Source organism: Petromyzon marinus, chromosome 1 (assembly GCF_048934315.1).
Source record: "Petromyzon marinus isolate PM22_M1 ecotype Great Lakes invasive population chromosome 1, UKy_Petmar_22M1.pri1.0, whole genome shotgun sequence".
Classification (NCBI taxonomy): Eukaryota; Metazoa; Chordata; class Hyperoartia; order Petromyzontiformes; family Petromyzontidae; genus Petromyzon; species Petromyzon marinus.
The window spans coordinates 12,334,059-12,355,352 of record NC_133667.1 but is presented as its reverse complement, the minus strand read 5'-3'; the positions used below and the strand labels follow the sequence as shown (position 1 = coordinate 12,355,352).

The window sequence follows — 21,294 nt, the reverse complement described above, 5'->3', positions numbered from 1 at the left end:
TTAGAGGCCCACACGTTTATTATAACATTTAACAACTCAACAAGCTACAATACAAAGGGGTAACGGCCCCCTTCACCCGATGCTCTACGTAGCCGGCTAGCTCGCCTCTTCTGGCTATCGCTGCGCCTACACTGCCGGGGCTTGAGTCTTCTCTTGTTATAAGCTCTGTACAGCTCAAGCCTCACCCTAGCCAGGGGTTCGGTTTTGCCCACAGGGCTCTTCTCTCTTCAGGGCTCCAGGTCGGGCTTCAGTCTTCAGCCGGACGATACCGACTCGGGCCGTCCCGGCTGACTCCGCCCCTGGCCACGCCTCCCTTCCCTTACAGAACCTTCTCGAAGGCCCTGGAGAATGACTTCATCCCCCAGCCCCCTTCCGGGGGCCTGGGGTCCCAACCGTTGGTCCCGATGCTCACCCCCCCCCCCCCACCAGGGATTGCCTAGGGCCAACTTGCCCATCATTACTGTTGAGCAGGTCCGGCCTCCCTTCTGCTCTCTACTGGCCTGCGCTTGTACTGCCGGCTATGAGTAGTGGCGATCGTGGCCAACCCTGCCACTACACTAGTAATGAATGTGCCACGTTTTGTTTACGTGACAAACCTTACTAATTGGGTGTGTCGGGTGGTGGCGGGTTTAACGACACATTTATATATTTACACGTATTATGAAACAAATGCATTCTTGCCAAACGCGCTTTGTTCAATACCAATGAAACACAGTATATACAAACCGTTCTGAGTGAATAGCCGATGATTCGCTACCAATCAGCACCGAGGGTTCAAGACAAGTTCGATTCCCGGGCCAGGGCTAACGTCGGCGGCGAGCGCTATGTGAACGGGTGCCGCTCCCCATTCCCTGGCCCCATTCACCAACACCTCGCTGGCCAGCGTGGAGAAGCGCACGGTGGAACAAATCCCAGAACGAGCGACGCAGCGTGGTGAGAAGGCCTCCGTCCTCCAGCCGGGCACTGACAAGAAGGGGGCTGTGACTGAACGTGGCTACTCCTTTATCGCCCCGTAAAGAAGTTGGTTTGATGGGGCTGTCGCGTGTTGTCGAATAACATTCTGGGTACTCACCTTACTCTTCGGTCTTTACGGTAAAGTCACGTAGGTAGAAAAATTAAACAAAACAAAAAATAACACATCAAGACGTTTTAAGAGGTTAATAACCTCGTGTTGTAAATGCTCTCTCGCCGGTTCAGCAGTTCCACTGCTGGAGTATTTTTATTTTTTTTCCGCCCGAGGACGACCGCTCGTGTTGCGATCGAAACATCGTGATAAACTATTTTTTGTTATTTAATTTTTCTTCCTACGTGACTTTGCCAAACGAACCAAAGAGTATGGATTCCTGCAGTCACAAAAAATTCAAATCTAGATTGTACTAATCTTATTTAAACTCATAGAGCGCCTTGATCAAGGCGCTGAACAAAGAATTCAACTATTTGGACAGCGGAAGCTTCCGGTCAGTTACGCGATCGGTCATTAAGCCACAGTCGTAGGCAAAGACTCCGAACGATCTTCGGCTCTTCACTTTTCACGATTTCTTTCCCCGCAGGCAATGCTCGGCGTCATGGCCGGCAAGAAAAACCCACCACGCCAGCTCACAAAGGTCGTGACCTCGACATCACTGCTACATTCTAGGGCGGCCTCTATTTTATTGAACCAGAATCCAGCACAAAGCATGAAGAACAGTGCGGGGGGGGGGGGGGGGACAGATATTCCACGGAGTGAAACCCACAGCACCTGATGACGATTGCTTGTGTTGCAGTCGAAACGTCGGGATAATTTTATTGTTTTATATTTTTATTATTTTATTGTTTCCCTTCTACGTGACTTTACCGAAAGAACCAAGAAGATGATGAAAGTGACAATGAGCGATTCACGATGAGCGAGTGCGATGGATGGGCAGGGAAGTCGGGAAGAGGGATGGCGTTAAGTGACGGGGAAGAGGTGTTTGAGTAACCGAGGGAAGAGTAAGCGAGCGGTTTTAAGGGATGAACGAAAACTGGGCAGTGAAGCGGATCCTTTGACGCGTAGGGGCAGCTTTTTACAGTGTAAGGGGGTTGTGGGGGGCAGAAGCAAGAAAGATCAAAATCGTTTATTGGGCCGTCCGGGCCAACATGGAAGAGTCTAACCAAAACGCCTTGTAGAGTGGCTCCCTTAAGCTCCCTCTAGTGCTGATGGCCTTCCGCCAGCAGCGAGCAATTACAGGGGTTTGCACCGTTCACTTTCACCCTGGTTAAATAAAAATAAAAACGACGACGACGAGCTACGAGCGATCACGGGCAGGTGTTGGCGGCGGCCGCGGCCAGGTGTGTGCGCTGGTGCGTCTTCATGTTGGAGCACTGCGAGAAGGAGCGCCCGCACACGTCGCAGCGGTAGGGCTTCTCGCCCGTGTGCGTGCGCGCGTGGTACTTGAGGCCCGAGAAGAGCGTGAACGAGCGGCCGCACACGTCGCAGCGGTGCGGCCGCTCGCCCGTGTGAGTGCGCCGGTGCACCTTGAGGTTGCCGTACTGGGCGAAGGCGCGGCCGCACACCTCGCAGCCGTAGGGCCGCTCGCCCGTGTGCACGCGCCGGTGGTACTCGAGGCCCGAGCGCCGCGCGAAGGCGCGCCCGCACGCGTCGCAGCGGTGCGGCTTCTCGCCCGCGTGCGTGCGCTCGTGCCGCTTGAGGTACGCCGGCTCCTCGAAGCGCCGCTCGCAGAACGAGCGCTTGCACGGCCGCGACCGCTCCGGGCGGTGGTTCCTGCCGGCGTCCGGGACGCCGGCGAAGGCGGCGGCGAAGGCGGCGGCGGAATGCTCTGCCGGGTCGTTCCGCTGCTCCGGAGCGACGCGCGTGTCGGCCGCGAACGTGGCGGTGGCGGCCATGACAGCCTCATCGTCGCAGACCTCCTCCTCCCCCCCTTCCCCCTCCCACTCCGCCCCTTCCCCCTCCCACCCCGCCCCTTCCTCCTCCAACCGCGGCTGCGCGAGCGCGACTGCGTCTGGCGTGAGTGCGGCGAGCTCGTCGTCCACAGTCTGCCGACAGGCCGATCCGACGAACGCGATCGTCGGGCAGCGACTGCTCACTGCGCTTGGCCCTATAAGAGATCGGATGCCGAGTCATCGGGTTTCCATTATGTGACGGCACCATTGCAGAGCGGTCGCAACTCACGTAGCGTTGTTGACATTGTATTTTTTTGGGTTATCGTGATTGCGTCCAGCACGTTTTTTTTTTATAAAAAAAAATACAATTGGTTATCGTATCGAAATATAAGTCGAGCCCTGCGTGTGCCTATGAGGACCTGGTGCGGTACGTAGTAACCATCGCCACTTTGGGAGGCAAGACGGTCGGGCGTCGTCGTGCTGGCCACCCACACCCCTTTTGCGTGCCATGCCGGGCCTTCATCGATGCTACTCGCTAACACCACTTGCCCCTACAGTCTGTGAAAGCTACGGGGGGGGGGGGGGGGCGGGGGGGGAGATCTTTGTCTTTGCTGGAGCATACCGTGCGGTCACACCAATGAGCCCTGCCGCCGGTTGCCTAATGAGGGCTGCCAGCCGACCGGTCGCAACGCGCCGTACAGCTTGGACGCTCGCGCGTCTTCCAATCGGGTTAAAATTCGTCGCTAAAATATACCAGCATTCAACTCTCGAACGGCATAACTTTCGAGAAGTGATTGGCGATTCCGAAAATTATTGTCTAGAAATCGATAACGGCTAAACAGTCCTAATCGCAAGCGCTCTGTATGATGAGTCAGAGCTGTTGAATCGTTAATCATGAAAGTCATGTCGTGGAGTAGCGTATCGCAATCCCTACATCGTCACCAAAATTACATCATTCAACGGATAACACTGCCCATTACCGAAACGGCGCGGGCCTACACGATACTGCCAAGAGCCGTAAGTGTGATCAACTTCGAGGTGAGAAAAAGGTTGCACATAGCAGAAGACCTGAGGATGCGGGCAGTGACGAGAAGGAAACTGGCACTATTTGGACACACGTGTGGGATGGACAACAGGAAAATGAAAAGTGTGTCGTTCGGGAAAAAATGGGAAAGAACCGGACAGAGAATTGCTTGACGACAACATCATAAGAGATTCGTGCCAGAGAGACGTGGACACTACTTGAGCATATTGGCACTGCAAGACAGAGGAAAGTGGAAACAAAATGAAGAAATGTGCAGTGGACACCGACGGGCTATCTGCCCCATGGGTCGTGATGCAGATGGGCATGATGATGATTCAAGTGTGGCAGGAAAACCACCAAGAGTGGGTGAGCAAGCCGGTCCAGGGCCTCGCAAAACGCCTTACCCTGAGCGAGATCCACCGGCTCCGTTTTGATCTCTGGCCACATCGGGACCGGGACCTCGCTCGTTTCACCTGGCCACAAGGGAAGAGGCGAGCGACAAATTAATTACGTGACTGCAGAATTACTTGCAGTGCTGTGGCTACACACGCCTGCAATCCGGCAGTATTGGAGGCACAGCGAGGGTTTGATGGGTCGCAGAAATGTTGCGAAAATTCCCTTCCCCCGTGGGCGTGGAGCTACCGTGTAGTGGAGTATGAAGGTGTGTTGTGGAAACTGCGCGATTGCATGATCACACGGACAGTGTGGGGTTATCTGGGGTCAGCCTGCGGAGAAGGCGAAAACAGTGTGGGTCGTGTTAGGACAGCCAGGTGCAAAGGCTGGGATGATGAGGTAACGGTTGGGCCAATTAAGCCAGAGGATCAGCAACGGCGGTGATGGGCTGTGGCTGTTGTCAAGGGCGAGGAGGCGTCGAGATGTCTGGAGGCAGGCAGGTGTTTGAGGACGCGAAGCTGCGGAGGCACGCGGGCCAATAAATTAGCGATAATGAGAATGGGGATAAATTGGGGGAGACACAGAGAGCGGGGAGTTGGAATTGGGAGCTGGACGAGGAAGACGTGGAGTTGGAAACAGAGTAGAAACAGAGTTTGGAAACAGAGTTTGGAAACAGAGTTTGGAAACAGAGTTTGGAGACAGAGTGGGAAACAGAGTTGGAACAGAGTGTGAAGCAAGACGAAGTAGTTAGCAGTGGAGAGAGCGAAGCGATAGCGGAGCTGAAGACGCTGTGTGCGGAGTTGCTGAACGGGGAGTCGCTGAGTGTGAAGCAAGTGAAGTGATAGTGGGGAGACAAAGGTGGTGAGCGAGACGAGCGGAGCACGGCGAGCGAGCCGTGGTGACCAGGATACTGTGGAGTGTGGAGGACATGTTGAATGTTGTAAATAAAGCGGTGTTCGAAGAAAGACAGAAGTTGTCCGCGTAAAGTCGAACACTACACCAGTAAAAGTGCGGCCGCAGAAAAAATGTGGACTCCACCCGTTCCGTCTGTTTGGCGTAGAATGAAGTGGCGAATATGTTAAATACTTTCCCAGGTCTACAGGTCGTGAGTTCGATCCCGACTCTGATGCCTGTATATTTGGAGTTGACATTCTCTCTCCGTGGTCACGTGGATTTTTCTCCGGCTTACCCGCGGTGTCCCTCCACATTTAGAATCAACGTCATGCGTTTAGAGCATCTGGCTGCTATCAATTTCCACGAGATAAGCCACTTCGCCGCTTCTGAAAAAGAGCTATACAGCTCAGTGGGCCTTACCAGGTAAAATAAAAATAGTTTCCACACTGTGCGTGAATGTACGTACGTATGTTGAACTTCTTTCACACCGCACATAGCAAACTGTGCAATGAATGCAGTTGTGTGAACAAACAGTGCCAAGAGCACTTCAATGTTTTCTAAGTGGCTTATCATGTGGAAATTTAAAGCAGAAAAGCAATCTAAACAATAAAGATGCATGTTTCATAAGGGTTGCAGACTGCACTTAACACCGATGGGGCCTGATGGGGCCTAACATTGTTAATGATTATTAATCGTAAAATTCTGAGAAGGCAATTATTATCAGGCCCCGTGATGCTAAGTGCAGTGTCCAACCTGTATGCAGTCTATCTTTCTGGCACCTCTACGTAGGCCCGTTGCCTGAAACGTCGCCGATTATGTATTTTTATTTTTTATTTTAAGGCCACGCAGTGTTATTGACGAAGGTGTTTGCGTTTTATTTGTTAATCAACTCGTGTGCCGGCCTTCATAGGGGCCATCCATGAATGACGTCACGCGATTTTAAAGATTTTTGACCCACCCCCCTAGTCACAGAAAGTCAGACCCCCCCCCTCAAATATGACGTCACAAAGTTCTGCTTCAAATCGCTTTAAACTATTGACATTGTAGTGCGTATTTAATGTGGCGCTGCACTCTGATGTTGTAGGAGAAAACATTTATTTAAAATTCTATATAATGAAGTGGAACGTGCTGTCTATATTTATTTAAAGTTGCGCATTTTGATGTGACGTCACATTTCTCACCCCCCCTCCCCCCCCCTCGTCACACATCGTCACAAATGGCTTAACCCCCCCCACCCCCCCCCCCCCCCAGGTGCGTGACGTCATTTATGGACGGCGCCAAAGACACGCGGCCAAGAATCCAACTCAGGTCGCCAGATTTCGCAGGACGGTGCGCGCCAACTATCCACTGCACCCAACTGCACCACCCATTCCATGAGCTTGAAATCGCCTTACCTTGGCTCGTGTAACACGTCTCTCTTTTCAGTTCATTCCACGCCGCAGAATGGGCCTCTCCACACTGATCTGGGAAATACAACCGCGCCTCAGTCAAGAAAAAAAATTCGCAATCGCCAGAGACACTATTAGCGGAAGAATTACTCACCCTCATCATTCCCCCCCCCCCCCAACATCCACACACCCCCCACCTCGCACCGCCCCCACCGGTGGTGTGACAAATTGCCGTGAATCATGGTTGCAATTCAATTCACGAGCCAAATCGGTTTTGTTTGACAATGTGGTGAATGGTAGTAGCCTGTGGCAACGCGATGCAACAGGTGCCGTGAACCCATTAGGGCGCCGTGGTGGTGAGATGTTAACTCCCTCGCCTGGTGTACGGGAGTACGTGGGTTCGAGCCCCAACCCTGACGTCTGTATATTTGGAGTTTGCGTGTCTCTCTCCCTCTCCCCGTGGTCCCGTGGATTTATCTCCAGGTCCTCCGGCTTTTATTTTTTCCCCTCCACATTTACAATCAACGTGCTATGAACGTCCACGTGATAAGCCACTTCGTTGAGCTATCATTTGTGGCCAGGACGCTTCTGAAGGCGGTTTTTCCCGGTACGATAAACAATAATCGTTTATGTTCTTTGGTTCTTTCGGTGAAGAACCAAGAATATGAATCCCTGCAGTCACGAAAGCTTTGAGTAAAAAAAAAAAATCGTTTAGTTAATATTTGTACATGTTGTTAAGTTATTTGTTTACTTTTCCTATACTTTGCACTCTTACCATGTTTTTGTATTGTTTGTTGTTGTAAGGTTCTGACCCCGTGCCCCCTACCAAACGTCGAGTGAAAAAGAGCTTTACATCTCATCAAATTCCTGCAGCAATAAGTAAAAGATTCTGATGATTAACGATCGATCAATGCCCCGAAGCGACGCTCGCTATGGCCTCGACGTTCACCTGGACGCTCGCCGCCACCCTCCGCGCCCTCCTCGGCTGCCGCGAGGCCGTGGGCGCCCTCTCCGCCGCCGGCGCTCGAGGCCGCGGCGAGGGCTCCGATGTCCATCGCGTCGAGCCGGCCCACGCACGCCGAGAACTCGCGGCTCAGCCCCGCGAGCAGCGCCAGCAGCGCCTCCACCAGGCTCACCAGCGTCGCGTCCTTCACCGCGGCGGCACCGGCGGCGGCGCCGATGGACGGCGCGCGGGGGTCGTCCGGGAGCAGCAGCGCCGCCACGAACCGCCGCAGCACGGCGTAGAAGCCGAAGGGCAGGCGGTCGCGCGCCGCGGCCAGCAGCTCGGCCCGCACGAGGCCGTCCCCGACGCAGGCGCGCAGGACCCCGTAGTCCCGGATGCCCAGCTCCGAGTCCATGGCCCGGGCCACCTCCGCATTCACGCCCTGCGCCTCCAGCCACGCCGGGAAGTCCCCGCTAGGCTCCGGGAGGGGTGGTGCAGGGAGCGTGAGGGAAGGGGCGGCGGGGCCAACCAGGCACGCCATCCTACCGTGCTGCGAGGGAGATACAGAAAGGTTATCTCACGCGGGCGGAGGCGGTTACCGTGCGGCTGCGTCGGTAACGCAATCCGGCAGCCTGCACTTGGGTTAACCCCGAAGCTTTGTAAAAGAAGCACCACAGAATGTCCGTCCCTGCCGCTTTCATCTCCACGCGTTGTCCTCCTCCCGCCCCAGCCTCTGCCGCACGCACGCTTGGATTGAGAGGCGGGAGACGCGTGGAGGGGCGGCAGACGCTTGCAGCGAGAGGTGGCAGCGAAGTTGGGCACAGCGCAGGAGACGTTCCTGAGCGAGGGACTCTAACGTCATATTCTTGGTTATTTCGGTAAAGCCACGTAGAAGGGAAACATTATTTTATTATTTTATTGTTTCCCTTCTACGTGATTTTACCAAAATAACCAAGAAAATGAATCCCTGCAGTCACGAAAGCTTTCAATCAAGACTCTAACGTCGTTGCGTCACCGACACGCGGCTTAGCCCCGGGCGCGATGGGGTTTGAAATCCTTCCCAAAGTAACAAGAGGGGTAGGGAAGAGTGGCTGGGAGATGTTAACTGCCTCGCCTTGTATACAGGAGGTCTTGGGTTCGATCCCGACCCTGACGATGCCTGCTGCTCTATGTTTGGAGTTTGCAGTCTCTCGCTGTCTCTCTCCCCGTGGTCACGTGGATTTTTCTCCAGCTCCTCTGGTTTTTCGCCCCACGTTTAGACACAACGTGCGTTTAGAGTGTTTGGCCGCAATACATTTCCACGTGATAAGCCACTTCGTTGAGCTATCATTTGTGGCCAGGTCGCTTCTCAAAAAGAGGTATATAGCTCTTGTGGCGCCCTATTATTATTATTTTTAAGATGACCCGAGTATTTTTTTTCCCCAAACCATGACTGACTCCGTACGAGGACCTATTCGTCGCGAATGACGCAACACACCTTTGACCAGTTAATGGCCTGGCTGAGTTACTTACCTCCCTCTCCTCTAGATCCTCACCTCGACCGCACTCCCATCTTATTGACGTGCCTCGCTCCTCAACATTCATAGTCCCGGCTCATTCCGGACCCAGTTCGAAAGCGGTGATGAGAACCATTGCGACTCTTTCATCATCTGACCCCCCCCCCCCCCATCTCTCGCTTCGCCACCGAGCCGTTTTCCTCGGCTGCTCGTGACCAACTTAACGACGCCTGCTTCATTTTTTGGCATTCATCGGTGGTGCCATTGGTAGCGTCATTCATGAATCCGCACTCACGTCTGTGGTCATTAACGGCGACTCTCATGAATGACATGAATTGCGTCAGCCTCGAATAACGATCAATTACTCTTTGGTTCCTTCGGTAAAGTCACGTAGGTATCAAATAAAATAAATCACGACGTTTCGGGGGCAACACAAGCGTCCGTCGTTACATTACACCTGATGATGGACGCTTCAAATCAAGAACGATCAATTAATAATGACTCCATCCCCAAGTGTCACCGATCTGGTCAGTTTAACACGTGGGCTTCCGCGATCAATATTATCTATTTAAAAAAAAAATTGCGCGTTAGATCGCCCAAAATACAAATGCCAAGTTCAAGACCTGTTAGCGAGCAGCACCTGTGAAGGCCGGCACGGCACATGAGGGGGGATGGGTGGCCAACACCACGCCTTTGATGTTTACACACGGCAACGGGGACTCATTTGAGGCTGAGTCGACCTAGGGGAGGCCCGGTGAGCGGGAATTTGAACTCGGGTGGCCGGCGTCCCGCGGTGCACCCACCACCTCAAAACTAAACGATATATTTATTTTATTTTACCAGATAAGTCCCACCAAGCTAGACGGCTCTTTTTCAGAAGAAACTTGGCCACAAATGATGGCTTATCACGTGGACATTTACAGTAAGTAGCCAAATGCGCTCTAAACGCATGGATGTTGATTCTAAACGTGGGGGTTTGGAAAACCGGAGGACCCGGAGAAAAATCCACGCGACCACGTGGAGAGAGAGACACACCGCAAACTCCAAAGATAAAGCAAGCGTCAGGGTCGGGATCGAACCCACGACCTCCTGTACACCAGGCGAGGTAGTTAACATCTCTCCACCGCCATCCCCATCCTTCATCCCCTCGGCACTGCGTGTATCTCCTCACGGTGTGGCTTATCTCCACCATTATTAAAGGGATCTCCGTCTCTCACTCTTTCTCACCATCTCATCTCTCTCCACATTCTCCATCCCATTTCTCGTCTCTTTCTCCCACCCCTCTCAATCTATCTCATTATCTATCTCAATCTCTTATCATCTCTCCCCATCTGCCATCTCCCTCATTCCCCATCTCTCTCACACCCTCCCTCCGTCTCTCACTCATCTCTCCGTTCAATCTCTCCCATCTTACTCCATATTTCTCTCATCATGATCTCTCTCCATATCTCTTGCTCTCCATCTATCTAACCTCTCATCGTCTCTCCCGATCTCCCATCTCTCGTACTCTCCATCTCTCTCTCTCATACCCTCTCTCCATCGCTTTCATCTTCCCCTCCATCTCTGATCATCTCCCATCTCTCATACTCTCCGATTGCTCTGATCCTCTCTCTCTCATCGTCTCTTACTCCCCATCTCCCATTCCTCTGCCCCATCTCTCCATCTCATCATCATCATCTCTCTCCGTCTCCCTGACTCCCCACGTCTCTCTCAATCTCCCTCCCCCCAGTATCTCTCTCATCACCTCTCCCCATCTCCCATTCCTCTGCCCCATCTCTCCATCTCATCATCATCTCTCCGTCTCCCTGACTCCCCACGTCTCTCTCAATCTCCCTCCCTCCCAATATCTCTCTCATCACCTCTCCCCATCTCCCATTCCTCTGCCCCATCTCTCCATCATCATCTCTCTCTCCGTCTCCCTGACTCCCCACGTCTCTCTCAATCTATCTCCCCCCAATATCTCTCTCATCACCTCTCCCCATCTCCCATCCCTCTGCCCCATCTCTCCATCTCATCATCATCATCTCTCTCCGTCTCACTTACTCCCCACGTCTCTCTCAATCTCCCTCCCTCCCAATATCTCTCTCATCACCTCTCCCCATCTCCCATCCCTCTGCCCCATCTCTCCATCTCATCATCATCATCTCTCTCAATCTCCCTCCCTCCCAATATCTCTCTCATCACCGCTCCCCATCTCCCATCCCTCTCCTCCATCTCCCTCTATCTCTCTCACACACACACACACAAAGTCTCTTACGACACAACAGCTGCTGCTGCTGCAGCTGCAGCAGAGTTCACGGCACTCCGACGCCTCCTGCCCCAGCGCGCCGTCTCGTCAACTGGCGCTCAATTAACGCGGCATCGTCACCATCATCACCATCATCATCGTCACCATCATCATCATCATCGTCACCATCATCATTACCAGCAGCGGCGGAGGCGGCATCAACATCATCATCTGCATCATCAGCGGCCGCACGGTTGAACCCCACGTTAATACCTGGGGGCCATCTTGGGTGAGGTTCGTCGCAGACTCTCTTAACGGTGTTTACGGTCGGAATCTCCCAAGTATTTAGAATCAGAGTCTTGCTTTGGACCCGAAAGGAGGAAATCCGACGAGCGATGAAGCTTTTTTTTTTTTGTCGCAGACGGCGCCCGGCAAGGACGTCGTCTGTCACACGAGTTTCCGTGATCGGAATCGTCATATTTATTTATCGCGGGAGAAATCCGATGAGCTATCAAGCTCTTTATCACGGATGTCCAATAGCGATATCGTCTGTCACACGAGTTTCAATGATCAGAATCATATATGTTTTTAATTTATACGGGAGAAATCCGATGAGCTATCAAGCTCTTTATCACGGATGTCCACTAGCGATATCGTCTGTCACACGAGTTTCAAGGATCAGAATCATATTTATTTATCCGGAAGAAATCCGATGAGTTATGAATCTCTTTTTTCACAGATGTCCTGTAATAATAATTCAATAACATAGACTAGTTTTTTTTTACCACGTAAGGTTCACTGAGCCTATGCATAGCTTTATAGCTCTCTTTCACAAATGATAGCTCCACAGGGTGGCTTATCAGCATGTAGAAATGTATAGAAATAGCCAAATACAGGGGCTCCTCCACTCACAAACGAGTTAGGTTTTAAAGGTCTGTTCGTAAGTTCAACTTTACTTCTGTCGATTCCAAACATGTTGGACGCCATGTACACTAAACACGGGGAATGGCTTTAAAAGTTGTATAATCTCCTGTAGATGTAGATGCCACTGGTTCTTCATGTTCTTTAGATGTATAATCCACTGGTTCTTCATGTTCTGCAGATGTACAGTGAGGGAAACAAGTATTTGATCCCCTGCTGATTTTGTACGTTTGCCCACTGACAAAGAAATGATCAGTCTATAATTTTAATGGTAGGTTTATTTGAACAGTGAAAGACAGAATAACAACAACAAAATCCAGAAAAACGCATGTCAAAAATGTTATAAATTGATTTGCATTTTAATGAGGGAAATAAGTATTTGACCCCTCTGCAAAACATGACTTTGTACTTGGTGGCAAAACCCTTGTTGGCAATCACAGAGGTCAGACGTTTCTTGTAGTTGGCCACCAGGTTTGCACACATCTCAGGAGGGATTTTGTCCCACTCCTCTTTGCAGATCTTCTCCAAGTCATTAAGGTTTCGAGGCTGACGTTTGGCAACTCGAACCTTCAGCTCCCTCCACAGATTTTCTATGGGATTTAGGACTGGAGACTGGCTAGGCCACTCCAGGACCTTAATGTGCTTCTTCTTGAACCTCTCTTTTGTTGCCTTGGCCGTGTGTTTTGGGTCATTGTCATGCTGGAATACCCATCCACGACCCATTTTCAATGCCCTGGCTGAGGGAAGGAGGTTCTCACCCAAGATTTGACGGTACATGGCCCCGTTCATCGTCCCTTTGATGCGGTGAAGTTGTCCTGTCCCCTAAGCAGAAAAACACCCCCAAAGCATAATGTTTCCACCTCCATGTTTGACGGTGAGGATGGTGTTCTTGGGGTCATAGGCAGCATTCATCCTACTCCAAACACGGCGAGTTGAGTTGATGCCAAAGAGCTCCATTTTGGTCTCATCTGACCACAACACTTTCACCCAGTTGTCCTCTGAATCATTCAGATGTTCATTGGCAAACTTCAGACGGGCAGTATATGTGCTTTCTTGAGCAGGGGGACCTTGCGGGCGCTGCAGGATTTCAGTCCTTCACGGCGTAGTGTGTTATCAATTGTTTTCTTGGTGACTATGGTCCCAGCTGCCTTGAGATCATTGACAAGATCCTCCCGTGTAGTTCTGGGCTGATTCCTCACCGTTCTCATGATCATTGCAACTCCACGAGGTGAGATCTTGCATCGACCCCCAGGTCGAGGGAGATTGACAGTTCTTTTGTGTTTCTTCCATTTGCGAATAATCGCACCAACTGTTGTCACCTTCTCACCAAGCTACTTGGCAATGGTCTTGTAGCCCATTCCAGCCTTGTGTAGGTCTATAATCTTGTCCCTGACATCCTTGGAGAGCTCTTTGCTCTTGGCCATAGTGGAGAGTTTGGAATCTGATTGATTGCTTCTGTGGACAGGTGTCTTTTATACAGGTAACAAGCTGAGATTAGGAGCACTCCCTTTAAGAGTGTGCTCTTAATCTCAGCTCGTTACCTGTATAAAAGACACCTGGGAGCCAGAAATATTTCTGATTGAGAGGGGGTCAAATACTTATTTCCCTCATTAAAATGCAAATCAATTTATAACATTTTTGACATGTGTTTTTCTGGATTTTGTTGTTGCTATTCTGTCTCTCAATGTTCAAATAAACCTACCATTAAAATTATAGACTGATCAATTCTTTGTCAGTGGGCAAACGTACAAAATCGGCAGGGGATCAAATACTTTTTTCCCTCACTGTAGATACCAATGGTTCTTCACGTTCTGCAGATGTAGATACCACTGGTTCTTCACGTTCTGCAGATATAAATGCCACTGGTTCTTCACGTTCTACAGATGTAGATACCACTGGTTCTTCAGGTTCTGCAGATGTAGATACCACTGGTACTTCACGTTCTGTAGATATAGATGCCACTGGCTCTTCACGTTCTGCAGATATAGATATCACTGGTACTTCACGTACTGTAAATGTAGATGTCACTGGTTCTTCACGTTCTGCAGATGTAAATGCCACTGGTTCTTCACGTTCTGCAGATGTAGATACCACTGATTCTTCACGTTCTACAGATGAAGATACCACTGGTTCTTAACGTTCTGCAGATGTAGATACCACTGGTTCTTCACGTTCTGCAGATGTAAATGCCACTGGTTCTTCACACTCTGTAGATGCCACTGGTTCTTCACGTTCTGCAGATGTAGATGCCACTGGTTCTTCACGTTCTGCAGATGTAGATGCGACTGGTACTTCACGTTCTGTAGATGTAGATGCCACTGGTTCTTCACGTTCTGTAGATGTAGATGCCGCTGGTTCTTCACGTTCTGCAGATGTAGATGCCGCTGGTTCTTCACGTTCTGCAGATGTAGATGCCACTGGTTCTTCACGTTCTGCAGATGTAAATGCCACTGGTTCTTCACGTTCTGCAGATGTAGATGCCACTGGTTCTTCACGTTCTGCAGATGTAGATGCCAATGGTTTTTCACGTTCTGCAGATGTAGATGCCACCGGTTCTTCACGTTCTGCAGATGTAGATACCACTGGATCTTCACGTTCTGCAGATGAAGATGCCACTGGTACTTCACGATCTGCAGATGTAGATGCCACTGGTTCCTCACGTTCTGCAGATGTAGATGCCACTGGTTCTTCACGTTCTGCAGATGTAGATGCCACTGGTTCTTCACGTTCTGCAGATGTAGATGACACTGGTACTTCACGTTCTGTAGATGTAGATGCCACTGGTTCTTCACGTTCTGCAGATGTAGATGCCACTGCTACTTCACGTTCTGCAGATGTAGATGCCACTGGTTCTTCACGTTCTGCAGATGTAGATGCCACTGGTTCTTCACGTTCTGCAGATGTAGATGCCACTGGTTCTTCACGTTCTGCAGATATAGATGCCACTGGTACTTCACGTTCTGCAGATGTAGATGCCACTGGTTCCTCACGTTCTGCAGATGTAGATGCCACTGGTTCTTCACGTTCTGCAGATGTAGATGACACTGGTACTTCACGTTCTGTAGATGTAGATGCCACTGGTTCTTCACGTTCTGCAGATGTAGATGCCACTGCTACTTCACGTTCTGCAGATGTAGATGCCACTGGTTCTTCACCTTCTGCAGATGAAGATGCCACTGATTCTTCACGTTCTGCAGATGTAGATGCCACTGGTTCTTCACGTTCTGCAGATGTAGATGCCACTGGTTCTTCACGTTCTGCAGATGTAGATGCCACTGGTTCTTCACGTTCTGCAGATGTAGATGTCACTGGTTCTTCACGTTCTGCAGATGTAGATATCACTGGTTCTTCACGTTCTGTAGATGTAGATGCCACTGGTTCTTCACGTTCTGCAGATGTAGATGCCACTGGTTCTTCACGTTCTGCAGATGTAGATGTCACTGGTTCTTCACGTTCTGCAGATGTAGATGCCACTGGTTTTTCACGTTCTGTAGATATAAATGCCACTGGTTCTTCATGTTCTGCAGATGTAGATGCCACTTGTTCTTCATGTTTTGCAGATGTAGATGCCACTGGTTATTCACGTTCTGCAGATGTAGATGTCACTGGTTATTCACGTTCTGCAGATCTAGATGCCACTGGTTCTTCATGTTCTGCAGATGTAGATGCCACTGGTACTTCACGTTCTGTAGATGTAGATGCCACTGGTTCTTCACGTTCTGCAGATGTAGATGTCACTGGTTCTTCATGTTCTGCAGATGTAGATGCCATTAGTACTTCACGTTCTGTAGATGTAGATACCACTGGTTCTTCACGTTCTGCAGATGTAGATGCCACTGGTTCTTCCCGTTCTGCAGATGTAGATGCCACTGGTTCTTCATGTTCTGCAGATGTAGATGCCACTGGTACTTCACGTCCTGCAGATGTAGATGCCTCTGGTTCTTCACGTTCTGCAGATGTAGATACCACTGCTACTTCACGTTCTGCAGATGTAGATGCCACTGGTTCTTCACGTTCTGCAGATGTAGATGCCACTGGTTCTTCACGTTCTGCAGATGTAGATGCCACTGGTTCTTCACGTTCTGCAGATGTAGATGCCACTGGTTCTTCACGTTCTGCAGATGTAGATGTCACTGGTTCTTCACGTTCTGCAGATCTAGATATCACTGGTTCTTCACGTTCTGTAGATGTAGATGCCACTGGTTCTTCACGTTCTGCAGATGTAGATGCCACTGGTTCTTCACGTTCTGCAGATATAGATGCCACTGGTACTTCACGTTCTGCAGATGTAGATGCCACTGGTTCCTCACGTTCTGCAGATGTAGATGCCACTGGTTCTTCATGTTCTGCAGATGTAGATGCCACTGGTACTTCACGTCCTGCAGATGTAGATGCCTCTGGTTCTTCACGTTCTGCAGATGTAGATGCCACTGCTACTTCACGTTCTGCAGATGTAGATGCCACTGGTTCTTCACGTTCTGCAGATGTAGATGCCACTAATTCTTCAAGTTCTGCAGATGTAGATGCCACTGGTTCTTCACGTTCTGCAGATGTAGATGTCACTGGTTCTTCACGTTCTGCAGATGTAGATGCCACTGGTTCTTCACGTTCTGCAGATGTAGATGCCACTGGTTCTTCATGTTCTGCAGATGTAGATGCCACTGGTACTTCACGTTCTGCAGATGTAGATGCTACTGTTTCTTCACGTTCTGCAGATGTAGATGCCACTGGTTCTTCCCGTTCTGCAGATGTAGATGCCACTGGTTCTTCATGTTCTGCAGATGTAGATGCCACTGGTACTTCACGTCCTGCAGATGTAGATGCCTCTGGTTCTTCACGTTCTGCAGATGTGGATGCCACTGCTACTTCACGTTCTGCAGATGTAGATGCCACTGGTTCTTCACGTTCTGCAGATGTAGATGCCACTGGTTCTTAACGTTCTGCAGATGTAGATGCCACTGGTTCTTCACGTTCTGCAGATGTAGATGCCACTAATTCTTCAAGTTCTGCAGATATAGATGCCACTGGTTCTTCACGTTCTGCAGATGTAGATGTCACTGGTTCTTCACGTTCTGCAGATGTAGATGCCACTGGTTCTTCACGTTCTGCAGATGTAGATGCCACTGGTTCTTCATGTTCTGCAGATGTAGATGCCACTGGTACTTCACGTTCTGCAGATGTAGATGCTACTGTTTCTTCACGTTCTGCAGATGTAGATGCCACTGGTTCTTCCCGTTCTGCAGATGTAGATGCCACTGGTTCTTCATGTTCTGCAGATGTAGATGCCACTGCTACTTCACGTTCTGCAGATGTAGATGCCACTGGTTCTTCACGTTCTGCAGATGTAGATGCCACTGGTTCTTCACGTTCTGCAGATGTAGATGCCACTGGTTCTTCACGTTCTGCAGATGTAGATGCCACTGGTTCTTCACGTTCTGCAGATGTAGATGTCACCGGTTCTTCACGTTCTGCAGATCTAGATATCACTGGTTCTTCACGTTCTGTAGATGTAGATGCCACTGGTTCTTCACGTTCTGCAGATGTAGATGCCACTGGTTCTTCACGTTCTGCAGATATAGATGCCACTGGTACTTCACGTTCTGCAGATGTAGATGCCACTGGTTCCTCACGTTCTGCAGATGTAGATGCCACTGGTTCTTCACGTTCTGCAGATGTAGATGCCACTGGTTCATCACGTTCTGCAGATGAAGATGACACTGGTACTTCACGTTCTGTAGATGTAGATGCCACTGGTTCTTCACGTTCTGCAGATGTAGATGCCACTGCTACTTCACGTTCTGCAGATGTAGATGCCACTGGTTCTTCACGTTCTGCAGATGTAGATGCCACTGGTTCTTCACGTTCTGCAGATGTAGATGCCACTGGTTCTTCACGTTCTGCAGATGTAGATGCCACTGGTTCTTCACGTTCTGCAGATGTAGATGCCACTGGTTCTTCACGTTCTGCAGATGTAGATGTCACTGGTTCTTCACGTTCTGCAGATGTAGATATCACTGGTTCTTCACGTTCTGTAGATGTAGATGCCACTGGTTCTTCACGTTCTGCAGATGTAGATTGCACTGGTTCGTCACGTTCTGCAGATGTAGATGTCACTGGTTCTTCACGTTCTGCAGATGTAGATGCCACTGGTTCGTCACGTTCTGCAGATGTAGATGTCACTGGTTCTTCACGTTCTGCAGATGTAGATGCCACTGGTTTTTCACGTTCTGCAGATGTAAATGCCACTGGTTCTTCACGTTCTGCAGATGTAGATACCACTGGTTCTTCACGTTCTGCAGATGTAGATGCCACTGGTTCTTCCCGTTCTGCAGATGTAGATGCCACTGGTTCTTCATGTTCTGCAGATGTAGATGCCACTGGTACTTCACGTCCTGCAGATGTAGATGCCTCTGGTTCTTCACGTTCTGCAGATGTAGATGCCACTGCTACTTCACGTTCTGCAGATGTAGATGCCACTGGTTCTTCACGTTCTGCAGATGTAGATGCCACTGGTTCTTCACGTTCTGCAGATGTAGATGCCACTGGTTCTTCACGTTCTGCAGATGTAGATGCCACTGGTTCTTCACGTTCTGCAGATCTAGATGTCACCGGTTCTTCACGTTCTGCAGATCTAGATATCACTGGTTCTTCACGTTCTGTAGATGTAGATGCCACTGGTTCTTCACGTTCTGCAGATGTAGATGCCACTGGTTCTTCACGTTCTGCAGATATAGATGCCACTGGTACTTCACGTTCTGCAGATGTAGATGCCACTGGTTCCTCACGTTCTGCAGATGTAGATGCCACTGGTTCTTCACGTTCTGCAGATGTAGATGCCACTGGTTCATCACGTTCTGCAGATGAAGATTACACTGGTACTTCACGTTCTGTAGATGTAGATGGCACTGGTTCTTCACGTTCTGCAGATGTAGATGCCACTGCTACTTCACGTTCTGCAGATGTAGATGCCACTGGTTCTTCACGTTCTGCAGATGTAGATGCCACTGGTTCTTCACGTTCTGCAGATGTAGATGCCACTGGTTCTTCACGTTCTGCAGATGTAGATGCCACTGGTTCTTCACGTTCTGCAAATGTAGATGCCACTGGTTCTTCACGTTCTGCAGATGTAGATGTCACTGGTTCTTCACGTTCTGCAGATGTAGATATCACTGGTTCTTCACGTTCTGTAGATGTAGATGCCACTGGTTCTTCACGTTCTGCAGATGTAGATGCCACTGGTTCTTCACGTTCTGCAGATGTAGATGCCACTGGTTCTTCACGTTCTGCAGATGTAGATGCCACTGGTTCTTCACGTTCTGCAGATGTAGATGCCACTGGTTCTTCACGTTCTGCAGATGTAGATGTCACTGGTTCTTCACGTTCTGCAGATGTAGATATCACTGGTTCTTCACGTTCTGTAGATGTAGATGCCACTGGTTCTTCACGTTCTGCAGATGTAGATTGCACTGGTTCGTCACGTTCTGCAGATGTAGATGTCACTGGTTCTTCACGTTCTGCAGATGTAGATGCCACTGGTTCGTCACGTTCTGCAGATGTAGATGTCACTGGTTCTTCACGTTCTGCAGATGTAGATGCCACTGGTTTTTCACGTTCTGCAGATGTAAATGCCACTGGTTCTTCACGTTCTGCAGATGTAGATACCACTGGTTCTTCACGTTCTGCAGATGTAGATGCCACTGGATCTTCCCGTTCTGCAGATGTAGATGCCACTGGTTCTTCATGTTCTGCAGATGTAGATGCCACTGGTACTTCACGTCCTGCAGATGTAGATGCCTCTGGTTCTTCACGTTCTGCAGATGTAGATGCCACTGCTACTTCACGTTCTGCAGATGTAGATGCCACTGGTTCTTCACGTTCTGCAGATGTAGATGCCACTGGTTCTTCACGTTCTGCAGATGTAGATGCCACTGGTTCTTCACGTTCTGCAGATGTAGATGCCACTGGTTCTTCACGTTCTGCAGATGTAGATGTCACCGGTTCTTCACGTTCTGCAGATCTAGATATCACTGGTTCTTCACGTTCTGTAGATGAAGATGCCACTGGTTCTTCACGTTCTGCAGATGTAGATGCCACTGGTTCTTCACGTTATGCAGATATAGATGCCACTGGTACTTCACGTTCTGCAGATGTAGATGCCACTGGTTCCTCACGTTCTGCAGATGTAGATGCCACTGGTTCTTCACGTTCTGCAGATGTAGATGCCACTGGTTCATCACGTTCTGCAGATGAAGATTACACTGGTACTTCACGTTCTGTAGATGTAGATGGCACTGGTTCTTCACGTTCTGCAGATGTAGATGCCACTGCTACTTCACGTTCTGCAGATGTAGATGCCACTGGTTCTTCACGTTCTGCAGATGTAGATGCCACTGGTTCTTCACGTTCTGCAGATGTAGATGCCACTGGTTCTTCACGTTCTGCAGATGTAGATGCCACTGGTTCTTCACGTTCTGCAAATGTAGATGCCACTGGTTCTTCACGTTCTGCAGATGTAGATGTCACTGGTTCTTCACGTTCTGCAGATGTAGATATCACTGGTTCTTCACGTTCTGTAGATGTAGATGCCACTGGTTCTTCACGTTCTGCAGATGTAGATGCCACTGGTTCTTCACGTTCTGCAGATGTAGATGTCACTGGTTCTTCACGTTCTGCAGATGTAGATGCCACTGGTTTTTCACGTTCTGTAGATATAAATGCCACTGGTTCTTCATGTTCTGCAGATGTAGATGCCACTTGTTCTTCATGTTTTGCAGATGTAGATGCCACTGGTTATTCACGTTCTGCAGATGTAGATGTCACTGGTTCTTCACGTTCTGCAGATCTAGATGCCACTGGTTCTTCATGTTCTGCAGATGTAGATGCCACTGGTACTTCACGTTCTGTAGATGTAGATGCCACTGGTTCTTCACGTTCTGCATATGTAGATGTCACTGGTTCTTCATGTTCTGCAGATGTAGATGCCATTAGTACTTCACGTTCTGTAGATGTAGATACCACTGGTTCTTCACGTTCTGCAGATGTAGATGCCACTGGTTCTTCCCGTTCTGCAGATGTAGATGCCACTGGTTCTTCATGTTCTGCAGATGTAGATGCCACTGGTACTTCACGTCCTGCAGATGTAGATGCCT

General features: G+C 49.9%; 1 protein-coding gene across 5 annotated transcripts; it reads right to left on the bottom strand.

Annotated features, from left to right (window-relative positions):
* On the bottom strand, positions 1–12,093 carry LOC116942636 (uncharacterized). Of its 5 annotated transcripts, none has more exons than XM_076067564.1 (5): positions 11,423–12,093; positions 7,508–8,051; positions 6,565–6,633; positions 4,288–4,356; positions 1–3,074 (listed from the first exon to the last, which is right to left on the bottom strand). In XM_076067564.1, exons 1-5 carry the CDS (start codon positions 11,462–11,464, stop codon positions 2,275–2,277), a joined length of 1,524 nt encoding a protein of 507 aa, XP_075923679.1. In that variant the 5' UTR covers positions 11,465–12,093; the 3' UTR covers positions 1–2,274. The 5 variants fall into 5 exon arrangements, with proteins under 5 accessions (XP_075923679.1, XP_032810700.1, XP_032810690.1 ...); XM_032954809.2 differs by having other exon boundaries at positions 11,498–12,093; XM_032954799.2 differs by lacking the exon at positions 11,423–12,093 and adding an exon at positions 11,255–11,412.
* Between the last annotated feature and the right edge of the window lie 9,201 nt (positions 12,094–21,294).